Here is a 25,128-nt window from a genome sequence, read left to right as displayed (position 1 = left end):
GGGCTGCCACAAAGAAGAGGGAGTCAAGTTATTATTGCGCCCCTTTTTGGACCGAGATGCCCTACGTACAGTCACCCACGCACTCGTTACCTCCCGTATTGATTACTGTAATGCTCTCTACATGGGGCTGCCCTTGAAGACCACCCGGAGGCTTCAGCTGGTACAGAATGCAGCTGCACGGGTTGTGATGGGAGCTCCCCGATACTCCCATATTACACCCCTCCTGCGTGAGCTGCATTGGCTACCAGTTGCCCTCCGGGTGAGATTTAAGGTGCTGGTACTTACCTTTAAAGCCCTACATGGCTTAGGTCCGGGATACTTGCAGGACCATCTGCTGCCGGGAACAAATTCCCATCGTCCAGTACGCTCACACAGAGAAGGCCTCCTTAGGGTACCGTCAGCTAGGCAATGTCGGCTGGCGACCCCCAGGGGGAGGGCCTTCTCTGTGGGGGCACCTGCCCTGTGGAATCAGCTCCCCCCTGAGCTTCGGATGGCCCAAAACCTCCAATCCTTTCGCCACGGCCTCAAAACACTCCTGTTCCACCAGGCTGACCTAGACTGACAGGCATTTTAATTAATTTATATTTAGTATTTTTAATTTATTTTTTAAATTCTCTAATTTTAATTTATTGCACTGATGTTCTCAATTTCATTTTTATCTTGATTTCTGTACTTATTATATGTTTTGTTGTTAGCCGCCCTGAGTCCTTCGGGAGATAGGGCGGGATATAAATCCCATCAATAAATAAATAAATAAATATTCTCCAAAGCGCCTGAAGGCAGGACAAGAAGCAACAGATGGAAACTAGTCAAGGAGAGAAGCAGTCTAGAACTAAGGAGAAACTTCCTGACAGTTAGAACAATTAACCAGTGGAAGGGCTTGCCTCCAGAAGTTGTGGATGCTCCAACACAGGGGGATTTTAAGAAGAGATTGGATAACCACTTGTCTGAAATAGTATAGGGTTTCTTGCTTGAGCGAGGGGTTAGGCTAGAAGACCTCCAAAGTCCCTTCCAACTCTTGTTGTTCTATTATTATTTTTGGAGAACTTCTACTTGAACAAGGGACATGTTTTCGGTGTCAGCATGCAGAATCCATGTTAAGTTGCACAAGCCAGTTTGAGTAACTTGTAAATCATGCCCACATGGGATCAGATTTAAAATAAATAAATGAGTAAAAAAAAATCCCCAAGGTCCTACAGCTTTTATTGCTTTAGCCCAAGAGATGCAGGGATCTATTCTTGAAATGGATGGCAGTATAATACATATTAATGACATGTAGATATAATAAAATAAATTCCGCCAGTGCCTTTCATGCAAAGGTTTGTAGGTATTGTATTCTGAATAAGGCATAAGCTTGAGAAAGACGTTAGACAGCCCGAGAAAATGTGCATGCATTTAAATATTAAGCTGTCCTTCATAATGTCAGCGAAGACTCAGCCCTGTAAAACTACTTTGTTTGAGCTTTTCTTTTTCTGGTATTTTCCATTCAGTCAGGGGCTTACCCTTTCCTTGCAATTTGTTAGATTGTGGGCGGGCGGAGGGCTTTGAATTCCATTCCAAAAAGATGCTCTGGAAGGGAGGGGGCAGGAAGATTGAACGGATCTGCAGTTCATGAAAGCAGCTGCTTTTTTTCCTGGGATCAGGTGGCAGCTGCAAAGTTTGCTGTGGTGGAATCTCCAGCTAGAGGGGAGCGGGTGGAGTTAAGAGAGTAGCTAGCTTGGAATCCCTGCAGGTGAGAAAAGCAACAAAGACCTGATCCTGGTTGTTCTCAAGAGAATACAGGTAGTCTGGCAAGATCAGTCACCTTTTTCAGTGCCGTTGTAACCTTGAATGGGCACTAGACATTCACCTATCTCAGATGGTATAGGTTCTCCTGCTTGAACAGAGGGCTAGACTAGAAGACCTCCAAGATCCCTTCCAGATTCTATTCTATTCTATTCTATTCTATTCTATTCTATTCTATTCTATTCTATTCTATTCTATTCTATTCTATTCTATTCTATTCTATTCTATTCTATTCTATTCTATTCTATTCTATTCTATTCTATTCTATTCTGTTCTCTATTCTCTTCCTATTCCTATTCTATTTCTATTCTATTCCTATTCTATTCCTATTCTATTCCATTCCATTCCATTAAATGAACTATTGTAAGTCGAGAACTACCTATATTCCAATCCCCCAAACGATTATCATTTTGAAGACCTTGCTATATTTTTTTAAAAAACCCACCATCGTCCACTTTATCAAAAGATGGCCATTTTAAACTTCCCTTTTTGCTTCTGTTTTAAAGTGAGCTTTTTTGTCCCTAACCAAGCCAGAAGATTTTTTTCAGATCTTTTTTTCTTCCCTTTTTCACACTAGTAGAGAAAAATGAACTTTTAAGAATGCTCTTGATGCCGCTGTTAAGCATAGAGACATCCTGAATCTCTGAGTAAGTTCCCAAGTCTAACACAATAAACATCAGGAAACTCAATTGGCCCTAATAACATTTCTTAATTTCAAATAGTGGGGGGAGAGGGGGGGAAAAGTGAAATCTGAGACTATTTCCACTGGGTGTGCGGTAAATCTTACAAAATACACACGCTTTTCTCTTTCGGCACACATCAAAGCCAGGTGGCTCAGGAGATTAGAATATAGTTTGAATCTTAGTTGGATGAGCAGAACTTCCATCTCAATATTTATTATGCGTGGCTTTACTTTTCTTTCTTCTTCTTCTTTTGTTCTGTTTATCCACAGCTTCGCTTCTTCCTGTAGGAACAGAGGAGGAAGTATCAGTTTCACGAAAGCCCCAAAGAGAGTGGGGTGGGTTTTTCTTTTTCTTTTCTTTCATTCCCCCCCTCCAAGTCCAGTGGTAAGCCCACGTGGCAGAAACAAACTTTTCTTTTATTGCATTCGTTCCCCAAAGAGCAGGGGTTTCTGCCCCCCCCAAAAAAGCTTCCCATGAACACTTTTCATTTATGAAGGCATTGCAACGAGTCAGGTGGGCCGTGGAGGACCAGCCGGGCGAGGAGACATTGGGTTTGGGAAGAGTTGATGCTATCTTTTGGGGCTGCTTGTTCCTCATATCTTCTGCCAAGAATTTCCTACCAATTTTGAGGTCCCCTGAAAAAAGAAGCAAGGAAGGAACGGAAATTGTGCTGAGTCTCACCGTTGCTGGGATTTTGTCTTTGTTTGTTTGTTTCCTGCTTTTATTACTTTTACAAAGAATGCAAGGTGGCCAACCTATTCAACACACCGTCCTCCTCCTCTTTTACCCATAACGACAACCCTGTGAGGTGGCTTGGGCCGAGAGAGATTAATTGGGCCAAAGTCTCCCAGCTGACTTATATGGCGAAGGTGAGACTAGAACTCACCGTCTCCTGGTGATTGGCTCAAAGTCACCCGTCTGGCTTTCATGGCTGAGTACTCACCAAACTCCTGTTGAGTCACCTAGAGTCAGCCAGTCAGCTTTCACACCTTCAGACAGGACTAGAACTCACAGTATCCTCTTGATTGGTCCAAAGTCGCCCAGCCAACTTTCATGCCTAAAGCTGGACTAGAACTCACAGTCTCCCAGTTTCTAGCCGGATGTCTTAATCACTAGACCAAATGGGCTCTCGGCATCTTTCCTGTTGAGCATGCAAAGCTGGATTCCCCCAATAGACTCTTCTCTTGGGCAGCTCCCATTAGCCAATAGTTTTCAAAGTGGGCGTCTTTCGTACCCGTCTTATTCGCCTTCACAACCCAGTCAAATCAACGGCCTGGCCTTTTCTTTGCAACCTCTCCTCACCATCTTCTCCCTCGCTTCTCATTTCCCACAAGTTGAGCAGTTACTGTATCAAGGTTAAAAAGAGAGAGAGAGAGAGAGAGAGAGAGAGAGAAAGAAATCAGGTGGGTGATATTTGCAATGTGGCAAGGCCGATTTTATGAGAAAACGAAGAGGCACTCTATGCCTCTTGTTTTGGTTTTCTTCATAAAAGCTGAAAATGTCGAAGATGTGGCAGGGTTTATACCCGTCCTGCTTTCTAGAGGTCGGATGGGATGAAAAACCCCCAACAGCTGTTCAGCAAACCTCCTGGATGGTTTTTAATTGTCTTTCCCCCCCACCCCCCAACAGCAGTCATTCTTGTTTAGATTGTCGAGGGCCTTTTTATGCCCAAACGTAAAGTGTACCATATTTTAAGGTCGCATGCTTAACCCTATGGCACGGCTACCATATAAATTGGGGCCTTTTATTTTTATTCATTTGTATCCAAAGAGGGATGCTGGCAGGATGCACGGCGAGAGTGTTCACAAGCTTTAAATAACTTATTGTGTTAAAAAAGGGACAAAAGAGAGTATATTTTTTTGTCTCTGTCCTAGAGTTGATGAGCATTGGACTTGTATGCTTTGTGGCAAATTGATTGATTTGCTAGGGGAAAGTGTCTTTGTATCCCATGGTTGATCTTTTGACCTGGAAGATATTTTACTGACCTTGCTCCTTTCTTTCTTTCTTTCTTTCTTTCTTTCTTTCTTTCTTTCTTTCTTTCTTTCTTTCTTTCTTTCTTTCTCACCATCCAACAGAAACGTTGAGAAACACTGCTTTAGACCTCTCCGAGGCATTCCATATTATATGATCCTGAGATATTTTTTTGATTAATTGTGTGTGCTATCCAGTTGTTTTCAATGCCTGATGACCACATTTTCTCCGTAATGATCCATTCCTGACCTGTACTTTTCAGATCTCTCCATGATGCTGTCATCATCTCTGCAACCGAATCCACTTTGCTGTTGATCTTCATTCTCTTTTGTTTTCTTTCCTCTTTTTTAACATTCTAGATTTCTCTAGAGAGCTAGGTCTTCACATAATGTGCCCAAAGTATGATAATCTGAGCCTGGACACTTGTACCTCAAATGAGAATTCTGGGTTGATCATAGACTTGTTGAAACCCATAAAATACTTTGTGTAAACTTGGTGGATTTTTGTTGCTGTCTCTAGATTGCAAATGCAGATGTTGACATAAAGAGAGAAGGCCAATCCAGCCTATGATAAAAGGGATATGTCTGGATAAAATCGGATGGCCGTGGAGCTAATGTCATCCCTCCCGGGTAAAACAGACAGGAAGCATGATTAGATGAGCTAAGTCCATTTTATGAGAAGGCTACATTAACAGAATCTTGCAAGTCTGAAGGTACAAACCTTCCACTGGCACTTTTAACCATACGGTCAATTAGGGTGGCTCCTTCCTAAATTCTTTCCTCTAACCATTAAGCAACCGAGGGCCCCTGCTTCTCTTCTCTGATAATTTCCTAGGCAGCCTCACTTTCCTTCACCCCCCAAGGTCATCTACACTTTCCATTAACATCTAGGAAGCAGGTCTAATGCTCCTCTAAACCAGGTGGCTAAAATGATGATGATGATGATATGTATGTGTGTGTATATATATGTGTGTGTGTGTGCAGGTGTTTGTGTGTATATATGTGCACACAATACATAGCAATACATACATACTCATTGATACATACAGACATGCACACATACACACACGTACAGACACACAAACATACACACTTACAAATACACATGTAGATACACAGACTGACACATGTTCACACAGACAGACACACACACACACATCCTTGCTTATTTAACAGTATAAGTATGAAAATAGAGTTGAGGCGGTTTGTATCAGAAACGTCGTGGAACATCGTGATGCATTCCAGGTGTCTCTTCTGCACAAGATCCTCATTCAGGCTTAGCAAGCCTGGCTGAGGGATAGGCCCTCCGAACTAACAGGGAAACTGCTGCATTTTGCAATCGTTCCTCCGTGTAAGTTAAAGGTATAAATACTGCATCCACAGAATGGCAAAGGAAGCTATTATCTCTGGAAGATGAGGCAATAATATATGCTTATCAAAGCAGAACACGGCTCTGAAAAACGGCAAGTTACACTTCAGTAAGGATTCATGCCAGAAGCCTATTAAGCTGATGGCGTTTCCTTCCCACCACCTTTTCCCCAAAGTGGCATTAATCAGGAGAACAACGACGACAACAAAATCTTTATCTTTCTTCACCTCCCTTTAATGAATTGCAGATATATTTGCAGGCATGAACTTTTCGGGTGCCTGGCTCCCTCTGTATGCCTTTCTGCTTTTTAGGGGGCTTAGCAAATTTAGAGGGGGGAAAAACAGCGTTCTGCATCTTCATTTAATTTCTCTTTCTCACTTCTTCCACCCCACTTAAGTAACGGTCATGTAGTTTCACGAATTGGGGAGTCAGTTTGGGATAGTGGTTAAGACACTGGGCTCTAAACTGGGAGACTGTGAATTCTAGTCCCACCTCAGGCATAACAGCCAGCTGGGTGATGGGGCCAATCACCAGGAGACAATGAGTTCTAGTCCCACCTCAGGCATGAAAGGCAGCTGGATGTCTTTGGGCCAATCACCAGGAGACAATGAGTTCTAGTCCCACCTTAGGCGTGAAAGCCAGAGGGGTGACCCTGGGCCAGTCTCTCACTCTCAGCCCTAGGGAGCAGGCAATGGCAAACCAGTTCCAAAATATTTATGGATTTTCCCATTTGTGTAGATTCCTTCTTTTGGTTGGGTCATCATTCATCGGCAATGGCAAGTCCCACCTTTTGAAAATGGGATTTGGGATTCCCTGCCATAAACTTAGCTTAATTGGCTGTAAACTGTTGAGTCAGCATTATGACAAGTCCAATAAATCGACAAGTTTATAGAGCAAGCAGGTTTAGTAGAAGAGGCTTCAATCACCTGGTCAGGTTACCATCTTGCCTTTTTTTTTTAACCCTTCTTCCATTCCTGTACAGAATTTCTATTTCTGTTGCTTTAAATCTCACCTAATGTGAACCTGATCTGGAATGAGAGATTAGTAAAGTATTTTCCTTCAAGGATAGCCGAACAATTGTCAATCCTGAGAATAAATCTAGGATAAAACCACCCTTAAAATAAGTATTTCTTATTTCTCTAACAAAACTGAGCCATATATCCCCTTGACTGCAGGATGGAAATATTGACCTTCCTATTTTTCATTCCATTCCTGTCCTTCCTTTTATTTTTGTGCACTTCCTAGGTATTTTAAAGGCAGGCTTTGTTGCCTTCGCTGGGATTTCTCTGACTCCAGAAAGGGGGGGAAATGCTTAATAATAATCTCTCACCCCAGAGTTCCCCTGAGTCTCTCTCGTCTTTGTGTTGACTGCGTAAGCCAAGCTTGCTGAAGTAGATTGTGCTGAGTTTTAAAGCCATCCACAAAGCTCGGTGCAGCAAGGAACTTGGAAAATTGCAGGTCGAGAAGAAGAACAAGGGTTGTGAGGGCAGGGACCGAAAGCAACAATTTTGTAAATCTGCAAAGGTCAAAACAAGGCTTTGGTTATATAGGGAGAGGCTAGAAAAGTCACATCCCATTTCCCATCGTAAGAAAACTGCTTTTTTTCTTTCTTCCTAGCAGCAGTGGTTAACGGACTCTAGGTGAAGGATTTAAGAGTCGTGGGAAAGCCGTGTCTTCTGTTTTAGTGGGTTGCTATTGAGAAGCCAACGGTGTGGTTTTAAGTACCGTGTTTTCCCCCAAATAAAACCCAACTGGAAAATAAGCCCTAGCACAGAGGTCCCCATCCTTTTGGGCACCAGGGACCGGTTCCATGGAAAAAGGTTTTTCCACGGACCGGAGAGTGCTTGGTTTTGTGTGCCGCTTGCATCCCACGGATGGGGCTTTGCTTGTTTGTGTGGACCGGTTGCTGGCATGGCCCGGCCCAGTACCAGTCCACAGACCAGGGGTTGGGGACCCTTGCCCTAGCATGATTTTTCAGGACGCTCGTAATATAAGCCCTACCCCCCAAAATAAGCCCCTGTTAAGATCGTCAGCCAGGTGGACGAATGTGGTACCATATTTCTCCGAGTATAAGCCCTAACCGGGAAACAAGCCCTAGTGCGGCTTGTGAAGCAAAAATTAATATAGACCTGGTCTGATTTTCAGAGAAGCACGGGTGGATGTTTGGAGATCTCTTAATGGGCTGTCAAGAGCAAGACACAGTGTCTGTGCTACACTAGCTCTTTCCCATTCCTTAGAACAATAGGGGCCGGGACGATTGTACACCGAAGTATGAATTACTCGATGCGTTCTGGGTTGCATATGGTTGGCCACATCTTCGGCTATTCGTCATCTCAGCAAATCCGCTGAGTGCTCTTCGAAGCACTGAAGTCTGACATGTTAGTTATACCTGCGCTGGGCTAACAGTGGGGAAGCGAAGGCAGGCAGAAAGGAACTTCCATCAGATGCCGCTGGCACCCGTGTTGCAACAGCTGGCTTCCATAAACCACAACGGCCTCCCCTCCCTTTTCCTCCTCTCTCGCTTCTCTCCTTCATCCTTTCGCTTCCGTCCGCAAGCAGGCAGCCATTTTTTAGCAGCCTCTCCCCCCCCCCAGGGGCAAGGAAAGAAAGCTTTTAAAAAACCCCAAATTTCTACAGCAGTTGTGGAATGAAATGGTTGATATCGAGCCTGGTGCAATAATAAAAAAAGAGTAGGGTCGTTGTTTTGGGTTGTGGGTCCAAAGGGACAGATGTGATATCTTGAAACCCGGAATTTCCATTCCATGCCATTCAATCTTGACTGGCTCAAGGTTGACTCAGCTTTCCATCCTTCTGAGGTTAAAATGAGGACCCAGATAGCTGGGGGCAAAATGCTGACTCTGTAAACCGCTTAGAGAGGGGCTGTAAAACACTTGTGAAGTGGTATATAAATCTTAAGTGCTATTGCTATTGCTAAGCAAAGCAGTTGTTAAGGAAGACATCCTGAGTTTACAACCCTTTTTGCTGCAATTGTTTAAGCAAATCACTGCAGTTGTTAAATGAGTCACATGGCTGTTTAGCGAACCCAGCGTGCCCCATTGACTTTGCTTGTTGGAATCCAGCGGACAAGGTCAGTAATGGTGATCCCGTGATCCCAGGATGCTTCAGCCATCATAAATACATTCCAGCTGACAAGCGCCCAAATTTTGCTTACTTAACCATGGGGATGCTGAAGTAGTTATACATTTGAGGACCGGTCATACGTCAGATTTTCAATGCTGTTGTAACTTGGAACGGCTGCTAAACAATTGGTTATAAGTTGAGAACTACAATGTTAGTGAAGTCTACCCAATGTTTATATTGCTTGGATTCCATATTCATTCCTGATTTTATCTGGCTCCAGCTCTTGTCAAGGAGTTCCCAGTTCCCACGCTTATCAGTACAACCCTAAAATCTATTATAAATTGGATAATTAGCAGGAGTTGAAAAAGGGAGGCATTGCTGCTTAGGAAATAAAAGTTCCCTCCCATCGCTGGCTATTTATTTTGGTCCTCAGCCTCTTTCCCTTAAAGTGAGAAGGGCTTAGCAAGAGCTTAAGAACTGATCCTTGTTAATCTCTTTGGAAAGGCTGGCAAGGACAGTAGATCTCCCGATGAAAACCTTATTTGTTGACAAAATTAAGTGCTAAAACCAGAGCAGAACAGCCTTTTGTCTGTTTGGTTCCAGGAAAGGGGAGAAATTCACGCCCAACGCCCGGCCTAAGTCACTGCAGCAGTTTGAGGGAAGAAAGATCCGCCTGCCTGGCCAGCCCTACCAACAGCCTAGAATCTCTTTGTGGAACAGAGTTATTGATGTTGTGGTTTGTTATCTTTCTCGCTGGGCCCATTCAGGATGTGTTTTCAGCAGGGAAGGGAGTGGAGGAAGATAGCCTTCAACATATCCTAAACATTAGCAGCCTCCAAAAAATTCTCCATTGAGTGACCGATGAGATAAAACAGACCTACATGCCTTGTTTGTTTGCTCAAGTGACCTCAGGTCCTAGACATGCCTTGGTAAGGAAAAGAGGGAGATCCTGGACTGAAGCTGAAGGCTTCACTCAACATTGGGTGAAACAGAGTTCCTGTGGACAATCCTCTGTCACCAAAGATCATTAAATGAATGAAAAACCCCAGAGTCGACCTTTCTTTGATAAGAAGGCCCTTGTTCAAAAGAACATCTTCTGAATATATATATATATATATATATAGAGAGAGAGAGAGAGAGAGGGATGGAGCGTACAACTCAAGCTTTTGATTGATCAGTTCTTCTTTATAAAATAAAGATTTTTTTTAAAAAAACAACACCCAGTGTTGGTTTGAGGAAATGGCTTTCCAGGTTGATAATATCTTTGACCACATTTCTTGAACCCTTGACCTCACACTGTGGGGACATTTCTTATCATCTTCTATCCTTTGGCTAAGCCAGGTTTGGAATGAGAATTGAGCCCTTGGAAGCTCTGTTATTTTATATTCACTTAGGTTGCAGTTCTGACCTCATCACACTTGAGTCGTGGTTTACTTAATCATGTAAAGCACATTTGCAATGTAAGCAACACCTCATTCAGAAAGGAAATGTGTACATTTTTATATATTTGCACCTTCTCTGCATTAGTACGGTTGAGCAGAATAGTTTATGTTATAAACCTCATGCTGGAAGAGGTTTATCCTCTCATTGCATCTTACCTTGTTCTATTTTCTTTCCTTCCTTCCTTCCTTCCTTCCTTCCTTCCTTCCTTCCTTCCTTCCTTCCTTCCTTCCTTCCTTCCTTCCTTCTACTTTATTTCCTCCCTCCCTTTTTTACTCCTTCCTTCCTTCCTTCCTTCCTTCCTTCCTTCCTTCCTTCCTTCCTTCCTTCCTTCCTTCCTTTCCTCTCTGTTTTCTTCCTTCTCCTTCCTTCCTTTTACTTTATTTCCTCCCTCCCTTTTTTACTTCTTCCTTCCTTCCTTCCTTCCTCTCTAGTTCATTCCTTACTTCTTCCTTCCTTTTACTTTATTTCCTCCCTCTCTCCCTTTTTTACTTCTTCCTTCCTTCCTTCCTTCCTTCCTTCCTTCCTTCCTTCCTTCCTTCCTTCCTTCCTTCCTTCTTCCTTCCTTCTTCCTTCCTTCTCCTTTCTTCCTTTTACTTTATTTCCTCCCTCCCTTTTTTACTCCTTCCTTCCTTCCTTCCTTCCTTCCTTCCTTCCTTCCTTCCTTCCTTCCTTCCTTCCTTCCTTCCTTCCTTCCTTTCCTCTCTGTTTTCTTCCTTCTCCTTCCTTCCTTTTACTTTATTTCCTCCCTCCCTTTTTTACTTCTTCCTTCCTTCCTTCCTTCCTCTCTAGTTCATTCCTTACTTCTTCCTTCCTTTTACTTTATTTCCTCCCTCTCTCCCTTTTTTACTCCTTCCTTCCTTCCTTCCTTCCTTCCTTCCTTCCTTCCTTCCTTCCTTCCTTCCTTCCTTCCTTCCTTTTACTTTATTTCCTCCCTCCCTCCCTCCTTTCTTCACTCCTTCCTTCCTTCCTTTCATTTCCTCCCACCCTCCCTCCCTCCGTCCCCAGTAATAAGTAGTATATGAGAAAGAACAGTGTGAGACTGAAAATGTATCTGTAGGAAAATTCATTACAAATATTCCATCTGTTGGGGTTTTTTTTTCCTTTTTGTTTTTGTATTTATCAGAAAAACCAAATAGCTGCCTCTGATGAAAATGAAATCCGGATTCCCAATACCAACTTGATGATGCTTTAAGATTCTCACCTTAAGATTTCGTGTACTTTGATTAAATACCAAACCGAGTGGTCTCGTTTTTGACCTGTCATTTACTGTATTGATTTCCAGGCCATAGAACTGTAATAAAAAGGGGGCATTGATTTACTATCCCTATTTGCTTATGGTCTGTTTAATTAATTTTATGCTTTGTTTCTTAATTTATTTGTTTTATAACATTTATGGCGTTTTCTCTGCTGCCAACCCCTCCCCAATTCCTCTTCTCCTACCCCCCCCAGACAAGTCTACTGCTCCGTGAATTACGAGGAGAAGAAGAACAGATGGAGGAACAAAGAAATGAGAAAATCAGCTGTCTTCTCCCCCTCCTGATTGAGCGCCAAAGGCTGCGTCAGGAATGGCTCCTGAGGTGAGAAAGTGATATTGAGGGGGAGAGAGGTCCATCATCATCATCATCGTCATTATTATTATTATTATTATTATTATTATTATTATTATTATTATTATTATTATTAAGACATGAAAATTGCATGGAAGAAAAAGTAAGGCCCTTCCCAGCATCTTCTGTATTGTGTTTCTTTAATAATTAAAAGTGTGTGTGTGTGTGTGTGTGTGTGTGTGTGTGTGTGTGTCCACCAAGGCAGTTGATAAGTTCTGTTAATGGACTCGGCTTAGGAGACACACCTGGAATCCCACGATGGGATGGGAGAAAAACAGCTCGCTAAGGTGTTACCTAGGTCGAGACCTTTCATCTTTGCACACTGTCAAGGTGTGCAGGTGTTTGGACAGCTTGAGAAGAATGTTAATTTTCACACGGGTTCTCTACCGTCTGAATTAGGAGAGGAGCATCTCTGGTTCCCTTAAGAAAGATGTTCTCTCAACTGAAATGCACTTTCAGTCCCAATAGTTGGATATTTACAAATATGACAAGAAGCAGAAGAATCAGAGGCATGTCAGAACAGACCGGTTGGTGTCTTCTCAAGTGGACCTTTAGTCAACTGTTCTGACAATCTTGGGCCAATGCCTGTAGTGACTGGGGTTTGATTCCAGTCGCTTCCTTTGTGGCCTTAACTTAAAGCTGTGTTTGAAACAATAGCTATTATCCCAGATACTTAAGGACAACACTTAACAAATGGCCTGGCTGGCTTGTTTTGTGATACTTATACGTGAAATGCTACAAATTTGTTTGAAGAAGGACACAAGCTCTTGTCCTAAAGGTTAGCCAGAAGGTCCCCTTGGTGCATCTTTCCTCATGGTTTACATAGTGTTTGGGTTGTCCCTGAGCTCCGTTGGGTTCCGTTGCTTGCAACAACACAATTACGTATCAGACAGTCAGTTTCCACAGCCAAGCTTTGCATACAGGCAAGCAGAAGCAGAATTAACCCAAATCCTATCGCTAACATCGCTTATGGGTAAAAGTCTTTGCAGTCTGTAATATACCAAAATGTTCAGCTTTAGCAAGATCTAGGGGGGGGGGCAATTTTAGCACCGTGGATAATGTTCAATTGTCTCCGGATCCTTCAAGAGTTCATTGAAGCTATCAGTTATGACACATCATTTCGGCGTGATGGATCTACCTGCATTTCGGTAGCAATTATGTAAACCAGCCCACCCGACACGGACCCAGCATGTGTACGCAAACGCAGGAAAGACGATATTCTTTCAGCAGCTCCAGTTGTCTCAAAACCGAAGAAGCTTCTTGGAGGAGAAAGCGAAACGTTTTTGAGGAAAAAGACAAAAAAAAACAAAAAAAAACCCCCAGAAAGTCCAGTTGACTTTTGAAAAGCACCTTTGGGATAGAAAAAATGTTTACCTGTCTTTAGACAGAAGTATTCTTCTCCACTGGCTATGCTGCCTGGGAAAGAATACGGGTGGTCCTCCACTTTACAACAGTTCATTGAGTGACCATTCAAGGTTACAGTGTCACTGGAAAAAGGGACATATGAGCGTCCCTCACAGTTACCACCTTGGTAGCCTCCCCATGATCCTTGATCAAAATTCAGACATTTGGCCACTGGACTCATACTTCTTTTTTTTTATTGAAAAGTTTTACAATACATTTTTGAATACAAAAAAACCCCTCCTCCCCCTCCCCTCTCCCCAACCCCCCCTCCCCTCCCCCCTCCCCAACTTCCCAGAGCTGAATGCAGGGTATAATAATACAAACAAGCATAATCTAAAATATGCTAACAACAATAATAAAAGATTAAATTCTATCACACTTTAACTCTCCATAGTCAAAATATTAATAAAATAACTACTAATTATACGTCATAAAATCCGCTACTTATTCAAATGCTAAATGATACTTTTTAGTCCCATATTTATTCTGAATATATTCAATCCATCTTCTCCATTCCACAATGTATCTCTGTTGCGATTGATCTTTCAAATATGCTGAAATCTTTGCCATTTCCGCCAAGTTAGAAACTTTCAAAGTCCACTCTTCTATAGTCGGCAGTTCTTCCTTCTTCCACACTGACTCATACTTCTGACCGTTGCTGTGTCCCAAGGTTACAGTGATTACTTTTTGTGATCCTTCTGACAAGCAAAGTCAATGGGGAAGCCAGATTAGTAACCGGGTTAGTAACCTGTCAGCCGTAGTGCTTCGCTTAACAACCGTGGCAAGAAAAGTTCGCAAAATGGGGCAAAACTCACTTAACAAATGTCTCACTTAACAACATAAATCCTGGGCTCAAGTGGTCGTAAGAACTACCTGTACTTTGGGAGGCAAAGTTCTGACATTTTAGAGCTTGCCCAGGTAGGAATTCAGATCCCCAGCTAAATATTTATAAACGGTGAGTGTGCCTGGCTTAAAAAACAAAGAGGCAGGGGGAAAAAAGCAACAACTAGGAACCTACCAAAGGTTAACCTATTGGGATAGATCAGTTTAGTGGAGCAAATATGCAATAAATATGGATTTTCTTTGAATGGAGGGGAATGACAACCCTCTTTGAAGGATTGTAGTTTCAATAGTTGTTGTTTTTTTCTTTTTGTTTCTCCCTAAAGCTATCAATTTATTCCCAAGCTGGAACCAAGTGGCATAATTGAGCCTCTAGGACAAAAAAAAACCAACACAAGTATTTTGCAGGCATCAGGGTGGAGAAGAGAGGAAGGAGAAGGTTGAAGAAGGAGGGAGAAAACAGCAGACAAAGCACAGGGCCTCATTAAACTTAAACACTTAAAAGAGCCGGTACCTTGAAAGCCTTCAAAAGTCGGTGCCTCCGGAGTATTAAATAACTGCAGTTGGTTCCTCCTTCCCTTGGCTTTATTCAAGGTTTTTGTCTCTGGCAGAACTGTCCTAAAGAGCTGCTATTCCTAGCATTCTCCTAGTAAATAGTGGTGATTTATAACAGAATAACAGAGTTAGAAGGGGCCTTGGAGGTCTTCTAGTCTAGTCTTCTATAGGCAGGAAACCCTATTCCAGGGGTAGAGGCAGCCTTAACTCTTGGATGACCTGTGGACTTCAACTCCCAGAATTCCTGAGTCAGCATAGCTAGGTCAGGAATTCTGTGTGTTGAAGTCCACAAGTCATCCAAGAGCCAAGGTTGCCTAGCCCTGCCCTATACCATTTCAGACAAATGGCTGTCTAGTCTCTTAAAAGGCCTCCCGTGTTGGAGCACCCACAACTTCTGAAGGCAAGTTGATTGGTTTATTAACTGGTTTATTGTCCTTATTGTTACTGCTGTTGTCACTGTCAGGAAATTTGTCCTTAGTTCTAGGTTGCTTCTCTCCTTGATGAGTTTCCATCTGTTGCTTCTCCTCCTGCCTTCAGGTGCTTTGGAGAATAGGTAGACCTCCTCTTCTTTGTGGCAGCCTCTCAACTATTAGAACACTGCTATCATGTCTCTCCTAGTCCTACTTTTCACTAGACTAATTATACCCAATTTCCCTGTACTTCTGCTTCATCAAAGGTCTGGAGTTGATGTTGGTAGGCTCCAGTGCTAATAAACACACACACACACACACACACACACACACAAACACACACACACACACACACACACACACACACAGTGGTGAAAGTTATAAAACACCCAGTGCCTCTCTGGAGGAGCCCTCATGAGTTTTAGAGATCAGCCTATTGTGTACTTTGGAATTACACGAGAAAAATGTGCTTCGTGGGGAAATAATTAGCACTTGTCAAAGGCCAGGCGGTAGGTTATACTATTGTACTTTTAGCAAGCTATCAAGGGATCAGCTAGATGAAATAAGAAGAGTTTTGTTTCATTCTCCCTCCCTTCCCCCCTACTCTGGAAGTTAAATACTGGCAAATTTAATGACCTTATCCTGCACATTAGAGAAAGCAGGTTATGGGGAAAGCAACTTTTAAGAAAAACAAAGCAAATAGATGAGAAAAGAAAAGAGAAAGAAAGAAAGAAGGAAGGAGTCTGAATCTTTATAGTTATCAAGGGGAATTCAGAATAGTAATTTTGCAAGATATCCTAACTATGGGTTTGCTGTTCTGATCGGGTTATGAATATCTGGCATTTCAGATCCAAGTAAATTAAGTACAGCCAGGACCTTGGAGAGCTCCTGATATTAGGATATTTTTTTAGAAAAAAATTGATGGAGCACCCACAACTTCTGGAGACAAGTCTTTCCACTGATTAATTGTTCTAACTGTCAGGAAGTTTTTCCTTAGTTCTAGGTTGGTTCTTTCTTTGTTTAGTTTCCATCTGTCGCTTCTTGACCTGCCTTCAGGTGCCTTGGAGAATAGCTTGACCCCCTCTTCCTTGTGGCAGCCCCCCAAATATTGGAACGCTGCTATCATGTCCACCCCCAGTCCTTTTCATTAGACTGGACTTACCCAATTCCAGCAACCGTTCTTTGTATGTTTTAGACTTCCAGCCGCCCAATCATCTTTGTTGCTGTTCTTTGCACTCTTTCCGGAGTCTCAGCATCTTTTTTTTAATAATGTGATGGTCAAAACTGGATTAATATGGAGAGTAAGTTCCTAAAAGCTGTGGTTTATTTATTCTACCAGATAGCGTCTGATGGGCAGATTGTTATAGCTGTTAAAAGAGTTTCTTGAGCTCTTCAAACTGACCTCTTCTTGACCTCTGTCTGCCAGGGGTCATCTTGTTCCTCCGAAAAGTAAAGGCAGCTTCTCGCATCTCTTAACTCTTAAGAGAGTCAGAAAACTGAAGGCCGATGACTGTGAATTTCAAATCAGCCGTGCAAAAGCAAAACACAGCCGGGAGAAAAAGAGCTCAGTTGTTGGCTTTAAGGTCACGGTCCCATAATGAAAATTATTACCAAATTGTATGGAGGTTTAACTGCAAGGAGCAAGCTTAGGTGGCGGGGTCTAGACTATTGGGTTTGATAAATGAAGTGTGAAGTAGTCCATCTGGCTCAAGACCACTCTCTCTCTCTCTTCTCTGACCAAAGGGAAGCCTTTAAGAACCATGGTACATATAGAATCAATGACCCAGAAGGAGAGCTGGAATAGATTAAGTTTTAATGGCATCCATAGAGGATATGCTCACATGGGGCTGGAGACAGAGGTGCAGTAGATGTTGGATTAAAACAAAACAAAATACAAAATGTGTGCACTCCTGGATTTGTTAGCGCTTGTCAGGTTTTTTTAAAAAAAATTACAGTGGCAAATATCTATTGGGTGTGTTTATTTATTAATACTTGATATGGCGAGTCACTTCTAAACAGGGAGAAAAGGAAGGGAGGGAGGGAGGAGAGAGAAAAAGAAAGAGAGAAAGAGAGAGAGAGAGAGAGAGAGAGAGAGAGAGAGAGAGAGCGCTTGGCCACTGAGTTGGTCAGATAAATGTGCTTATATTCAACATTGGCAGAAATCCTGATCATGGTTGTTTGGCGAGTTGTTAACAGAAAGGGAGAAGAGATTTAAATTAATAGTCATCTTTTTCTATAGCTATGGCAAGTGATGCATATATCATCTCCGTTAGTGATTTAAGGTGACGTTTCCAGGGCATTAATTCAAGAGTGTCACAGGAATCTGTTTTACTTAGCACTGAATCAAAGTGGTGCTGAGCTTCAGGGTTCTGGGTTAAACTAACTCAACCAGATTCAATCCAGATGCTAAAAGGGGCTGTGACTCGTAGGCTGTCTGTGTTTGTGTGTATGTGTGTGCAGAAGCCCATTTCCACTGAAACAAAAGTGGATCAAATTGGTTTTGCCTAATGAGGGACATGGGTTGTGACAAATCACTCCTGGACAGAAGGTGAACGAATTATTGTCTGCACCCACAGATGGTCTCTGGTATCTCAAAACTGTGAGACATAAATCAATATGGTCACTAGAAGGTGGGTCCCTGATTCTACAGCAGTAGTGTCCAGCCTTGGCAACTTTTAAGGCCTGTGGACTTCAACTCCCAGAACCCCCCAGCCTGCAGCAACTCTGCAGTGTGAAAAGTCTTTTAGGCTATGCATTTACCCAACTGGGCCGAACTAAGCTTAGAAAACAACATGGCTCCTTGCTTATAAAAAGTAAAATCAAGGTTTGCTTCTGAGGTGTCCTCTTAGAGCAGATTTAGTAGCTGGAGCGTCCAAAGGTTCCTCAGATCAAGTTGACTTTTCTAGACACAGCGTGGCTGCCTCACAGATCCTACTTCCCAAATCCACATAGAATAAGTACAGTTAGATGGAAGAGGACCTGTTCCTGAAGAGAAGCATATGCCATTGCTTGATTTGTATATCCCTTTTGGTGACTTTAAAGCAGGGGTGTCCAATCTTGGCCACTTTTAAGACTTGTGGACTACAACTCCCAGAATGCCCCAGCCAGCATGGCTGGCTGGGGAATTCTGGGAGTTAAAGTCCACCGGCCTTTAAGCGGCCAAGGTTGGACATTCCTGTTCTACAGTGTTCCAGGCTCATTAACATAATTAAATAAATACAATGGAGGCAGGATGAAGGAAAGGTCGGCCAAGGTTAGGAGCTTGGTGGATTTGATATGAGGAAAACAGAATGCTTTTTCCTTAGCTAGGGTGATATGCGAACCAGCCCATGACTATCCGCAATTTGAATCGAAAGAACTCTGGGTATGTGGTGGCTAGATGTTTCCCTCATTCCATGCTGTCAAAAATAGACTCTGATAATAAAATGTGTTTGGTCCTTGCCAGCTTTGAGTAAGTGGTTGTAGATGCTTATTTCCATAGCATAACAAGAGCCAGGACAGCGTGAATTCTAGTCCCGCCTTAGGCACAAAAGCCGGCTGGGTGACCTTGGACCAATCACCAGGAGACAGTCAGTTCTAGTCCTGCCTTAGGCATGAAAGCCAGCTGGGTGACTTTGGACCAATGACCAGGAGACTGTGAGTTCTAGTCCCGGCTTAGACATGAAAATGGCTGGGTGACCTTGGTCCCATCACCAGGAGACTGAGAGTTCTAGTCCTGCCTTAGAGATGAAAGCCAGCTGAGTGACCTTGGGTCAATCACCAGGAGACGGTGAGTTCTAGTCCTGCTTTAGGCACAAAAGCTAAGTGGGTGACTTGGGGCCAGACCCTCCCTCTCAGCACAACCCACCCTACAGGGCTGTTGTTGTGGGGGGAAATAAGAGGAGGAAGGATATGCGTTGGATACTTAAAATTATTTATTTAATGAATTTATGTACCGCCCATCTCATCCAGAGGCCGCTGTGGGTGGCTTACAAACCTTATGTTTGCCACCTTGAGTTATTTGTAAATATATATATATGGGTACCAATCAATAATCACAGTAAACAACGTCACGAACCTTGCGTGCTCAAAATCAAACGAACATCCTTGAAATTATAGTGTGTTGGCCCAGTTTGGAAGCTGAGCTTTTGGAAATAAATCAGCACAGATTTCTTTACAAGGGCCTGCTCCCTCCTTGCTGCTTTCTAACAAGGATCTCAGATTTGTTCTGCAACCTGTTGTTTTTTTGTGTGTTTGTTTGTTATGACATTACATGAAACCAGTGCTTTTTTTGTAAAAGAAAAAGGTGCCGGAACTCACACGTCTCATACAACCCGCCTTGCCTACCCTATCAGGTTCCATCCAAAAAAGGTGCCGGAACTCCGTTCTGAGCGTTCTATGAGAAAAAAAGCCCTGCATGAAACAAGAGTTGGAACTGGTTAGACTTTTTGGAATGCAGGAACGTTGGTTTTTTTTCTTCCCTCCTGCTGATGGGACCCTCCAAGCTCAAGGAATTAGAATTATTGGACTTCCCAAACAGGTAGGATGGTGGAAGCTTGATAAATCACGGGCTCTGACAAATTTATAACCTGTAAGACAGAGTGTGAGCTTCATCATATGACACAGTCGCATTAGTATCAGTTGTCATCGGGCCTTTTACAAACAACTTGGTCTGCCAAAGGCAACCGGGCCTTTGGAAAAGAAGCTGTGACAAGCTTTTTTTTCCTTTTTTAAATTCCCAAAGTGTGACTTGATTCCTGCCTGTTTCCCCCCCCCCCCCAGAGAACTGGCTTGGCCTGGCCCCTGTAAGGAAATAAGGAAGGACTGCTTGGAGAAAGATGGACACAGGCGGAGTTTATTTTTAATTTAACTTAATTTCTCGGGGGTTTCTGGCTGCCCTGACCTCAATGGGAATTTTCTTTGGGTAAAATGGTGGTGATCTTCCTCTAGTTTCACAGAGGGAACGTTGTTAAGGGGACTGATTGAAAATGGGGCCTTCTAATATTTAGATTGAAATGATGCTTAGGAATGAATGAAGAAATGATGCTTAGCCTTGGTGGAGCAGTGGGCTAATGCCTCCTTAAGTGACACCAGCTGCCTGCAATTAGTGCAGGTTCGAGTCCCACCAGGCTCAAGGTTGACTCAGCCTTCCATCCTTCCGAGGTAGGTAAAATGAGGACCCAGATTGTTGGGGGCAATTAAGCTGACTTTGTAATAATGCCGCTTGGGGTTTGTGTGAAAGCCCTAACAAGCAGGCATATACATAGAATGAAGGCTACTGCTAAGCTTGTAAGCCGCCCTGAGTCTTCGGAGAAGGGCGGGATATAAATGGAATTAAAATAAAATAAAAAATAAAATAAATGTGTGTGTGGGGGGGGGTTAATTTATGTATTTGGTGATAGTAAAGGCAGCATCAAAAATTCACTCTGATTCTTCCCCATAACTTAATAATAAAGAAGCAATAGTGTCTAAAGAGACTGTTTGGTGTAGTAGTTAATGTATCAAGCTAGAAACCAGGCAACAGTGAATTCTAGTCCTGCCTTAAACACAAAGCCAGCTGGGTGATCTTGGGCCAGTCATACTCTCTCAGCCCTAGGAAGGAGACAGTGGCAAACTACTTCCAAAATCTTTAGTCGTTAACGCATCAGGCTAGAAAACTGGGAGATGGTGAATTCTAGTTCCAGCTTAGACACTTATGTAACAACTACAGGGGTTCATGTAACAAATGAGGCAAGAAAGGTAGTAAGATGGGGCAAAACTCACTTAACAAGCGTCTCACTTAGCAACAGAAAGGGCTGAATTGTGTTTGTAAGTCGAGGACTGCCTGTATTTAAGAAGAATGAATATTCCTAATTATCAGTTATTCCTTAGCTGGCTGATGTGTTTTGTTTCTTTTCTGATTTTTTTTTCCCAGGGAGGGTGGGGTTTTCTACTTTAAATGCAAGCTTTGGTATAAATTGTTTTTCTGAGGTCCTGAAGAAGGAGAAGCCCGGGTAACGTTCTCGGAAAGCTTATTACTTCTATAAGCGTTGCTGCTTGATGGCGAGGAGAGATAAGCGCCCTTTAGATGCCTCCAAATTTGTCTTAGACCTTTAATCAGAATGATTTTTAACCATCAGGCTCAAGGTTGATTTGAAAAAATGCCCTCCAGAGAGAAGCTGAGCAATTTGTCCGCCCCATAAATGGATTAATCGCTAACTGCACTGTGTGTTTATCTTAAGAAGACAATTTACCACACGTGAGGAGTTGTAATTTTATTTTATACCAAGGCTGTCCCGAGCGTATCTTAGTCATTTCCTTTGCCATGTATTTTCCAGGTTATAGATAAAGTCTAAATTCAGCTGTCAGCTCGGGGGGAAGTGTTTGAGGATGGAGGCGGTTTATTAACAGCTTATTCTGCCTGAAAGTGACACCCGCTCCATCGGTTGTCAGGTTGTCTTTCAAGATCTGGCCCAGGTGGTGTGTGTGGGTCTGTATCAGGGGTGGGCAACTTTGGATTAATTAATGGATTGATGAATTAATCAAGGGGGGGGTCACGTGAGAAACTGGGACTGTTGCGGAAGGCCAAATCAATATGTCTGCGGAGGTGCCTAGGCACCCATTCGCACACATAGGTAAATTGGGTGGAAAAAAATAACAGTTGCCTTCAAAAATAAAAGCAATGGTGTTGTATTGTGTGTGTGGCGTACAGTTATTTATATTTGATTTCTAATCTCTGATAGACCTCATACGGGCCAGACAGAGATAGGCAAAAGGCTGGATGTGGCCCAGAGGCCATAAAATGGCCAGATCCAGTCCATTTGTATGCAGAGACATGCATGGATGGTTGGCTAGCTGGATGAGTGGATGCACACACACACACACACACACACACACACACACACATCATTTATGTGAAGGAGCATGCATATTAATCATAGCTAAAGATGGATTAGTTAGATAGCCCGGCCACTTATTATAAACTAACTTCCGTTTGTTTTCCTCTTTTGATAGCTACAATAGGAGGGCAATCACAGGTTAGGATTTTTTTAACTTGGATAGGACAGGGAGAAGAAGAAGCCACAGTGGCGTACCTCTCTTTGCGGCCATAATAGGCTAGTTTCACAAAAAAAGTCATTCAGAGGCTTTATAGACTCTTAATTTTTATACTGGGCAGAGGGAGGGCAGTGTGCAAGTTGGTTGACCAGCAGTTCCATTGTGCTGTGTCATTCTCCTGGCTGAGCAGAGCTGATGGAAACTTGGGCTGTCTTCTAGATATGCTTGCACTACAGCCTAGTATTTATTTATGTGTTTATTTGTATCCCACCTTTATTATTTTTACAAGTAACTCAAGGTGGTAAACATATCGAACAGAACTTCCTCCTCCTCCTCCTCCTCCTCCTCCTCCTCCCCCTATTTTCCTCACAACCAGAACTCTGTGAGGTGAGTTGGGCTGAGAGAGAGTGACTACCCAAGGTCACCCAGCTGGCTTCCATGGCTAAGGCAGAACTAGAACTCACAATCTCCTGGTGACTGGCCCAAGGTCACCCAGCTGGCTTTCATGGCTAAGGCAAAACTAGAACTCACAATCTCCTGGTGACTGGCCCAAGGTCACCCAGCTGGCTCCCATGGCTAAGGTGGGACTAGAACTCCCAGTCTCCTGGTGATTGGCCCAAGGTCACCCAGCAGGCTTTCATGGCTAAGGCGGGACTAGAACTCAGAGTCTCCTGGTGATTGGCCCAAGGTCACCCAGCTGGCTTTCATGGCTAAGGTGTGACTAGAACTCCCAGTCTCCTAGTTTCTAGCCTGGTGCCTTCATCACTAGACCAAACTGACTCTCAGCAGGATGGTTGCCCCATCCGAATAACAGAAACACACATCGGAAAGGAGTTACCGTAAAAAAAACAATTTCACTCCACCGAGGCAGCATGGAAACGGTGTGGCAAGTGCCCTTTTAAATTTCCAGCTTTACTCTCCATTACCCCGTGGGCGCTCCACCCAGTGGGTGCTATCTTCCCCAGTGTTAATTATAACCTACAAGACTGGTACCGTTAATTTTATGGCAAGCATATTGTTTCTTCCAGACTCCGGAGCAGCTCATAAATTATCTTGAAGGTAAAATGCAACTTGGGGAAGTAGTTATGAAAATTCCATCCATCTCGCTTAGGAGGTGCAGCTGCTACTGTCAGCTGCTCTGCTGTTGCATTGTGAAGGAATTACGGCGGGTCAGGTTTAAGAGGCCAGGCCTGGCTGTCACCGAGAAAGCAACCTCTCCTGGCCTTGTCAGACAAATACCTTCCGCGGATCCCTTGTGGTTTTCCTTCCCGAGCTATAAGCAGCAGGCTGGGACAGGTGAGGGGTCCCTAAGCTGTCTCTATTCATTACGTTACAGAAACTTAGTGTAAGTAGGCAGGTACAGAGGCATCTCTTTCCTCCTCCTCCTCCTCCTCCTCCTCCTCCTCCTCCTCCTCCTCCTCCTCCTCCTCCTCCTCCTTGCTCGAGCATCAACTACACAATGCAAAAAGGAAGAATTAACAGGGTGTGTGTGTGTATGTCTGTGTGTGTGTGTGTGTGTGTTTACTAGGGGGAGTTGGAGAAAAAGGCTAGGACTGGATGAAGCTTCTCTATGTGTCTTCGGGACACGAGTGATTAGGCCCGTAAACATAAACACAGATGTGCACTGACTGCTGGAGCAACTCAATGGTCTGTGAAATCATTGTTGGTTTAATTGTGGGGAGGATTTGGTTTGACAGGAAGAGGGGACATCTGCTTGTTTATTTTTTTCCCACCTTCACATCTGATGAGATGAACATCCAAACTTGCAAAAGGAATTCTGCATTCAGAGCGCCCCACTGGAAAAAAATGAACTTCTTATTAAGCTTCTAGGTTGGATTAGCCAGGATTTTTTTCGACCCTGTTTCCTGGCTTATAACCTGCCAGAAATTTGAGCCAGATGCATCTTTTGTTGAGGTGTGCAAGCTTGGTATGCCTGTGTTGATTTTTCTCCCTCCAATGCCCTAGGTTGCCATCCTAGATTTTGGCCATAGCTTCAAATATAGACAACATGCCCTATTTCATAAGTGGATGGATGAACAAGAAGTTTCTTTATCGTTTTGAGACATTTTAAATTAATAAATTACAGCATAGCAATAGCACTGAGACTTATATACTGCTTCACAGTGATTTTACAGCCCTCTCCAAGCAGTTTAACAGAGTCAGCACGTTGTCCCCAACAATCTAGGTCCTCATTTTACCGACCTCAGAAGAATAGAAGACTGAGTCAACCTTGAGCCAGTCAGGATTGAACTGCCAAACTGTTGGCAATTAGCAGAATTAGCCTGCAATACTGCATTCTAACCACAGTTTTTTTTCCTAGCTAGTTGCAGGGTCCACGTATTTTGCATAGTAGAGCCTACGGGTGGAGTCAAGAGAGGAATCAGCCTAGAGTCATTACGTTCCCAATAAGTGGTCTCAATCCAGCCCCTCTTCGATTTCATTAAATCTTATCTAGCGCCAACTTAGTGCTGACTGTTAGTTGCAGGATGAAATGAAGGATGCTGTTTTTCAGCCCGCTGGTTGCAGAGGCTGGCCCTGATTCGCACTGAGATAGAATAACTAGCGCAATGCCCTCTTCCATGCCTGAGGAGGGTCTGCAAGCTGGGTTTCCCCTCTATTTGTCCACTACCTTGTCCAGGTAGACCATACAGGGAACACGACTACATGAGTTAATTCTACTTTGTGGTAAGGCTTCATTAACTGAACCATTCAAGTCTGAGACTATGAATCTCCCACCATCTTTTCCTAACTGTTAGAACAATTAATCAGTGGAATAACCTGCCTCCTGAAGTTATGAATGCTCCAACACTGGAAGTTTTAAAGAAGAGATTGGACAACCATTTGTCTGAAATGGGTTTCCTGCCTGAGCGGCTGGTGTGTGTGTGTGTGTGTGTGTGTGTGTGTGTGTGTGTGTGTGTGTGTGTGTGTGTACTAGAAGACCTCCAATGTCCCTTCCAACTATTCTAT

At 43.3% G+C, this 25,128-nt stretch overlaps 1 protein-coding gene across 1 annotated transcript in view; it reads left to right on the top strand.

Moving 5' to 3' along the window:
• Nucleotides 1–25,128, top strand: part of FTO (FTO alpha-ketoglutarate dependent dioxygenase) — a 152,927-nt gene that overhangs the window by 62,354 nt on the left and 65,445 nt on the right. Inside the window, exon 8 of the mRNA XM_081335745.1 lies at nt 11,781–11,908. Within this exon, the coding sequence (XP_081191871.1) occupies nt 11,781–11,908 (128 nt within the window). The remainder of the gene's footprint in view (nt 1–11,780; nt 11,909–25,128) is intronic.

The sequence above is a fragment of the Vipera berus genome, assembly GCF_964194415.1.
Source record: "Vipera berus genome assembly, chromosome: 10".
NCBI lineage: Eukaryota > Metazoa > Chordata > Lepidosauria > Squamata > Viperidae > Vipera > Vipera berus.
The sequence above is the reverse complement of the archived record's forward strand: the minus strand, read 5'-3'. Positions and strand labels throughout refer to the sequence as shown.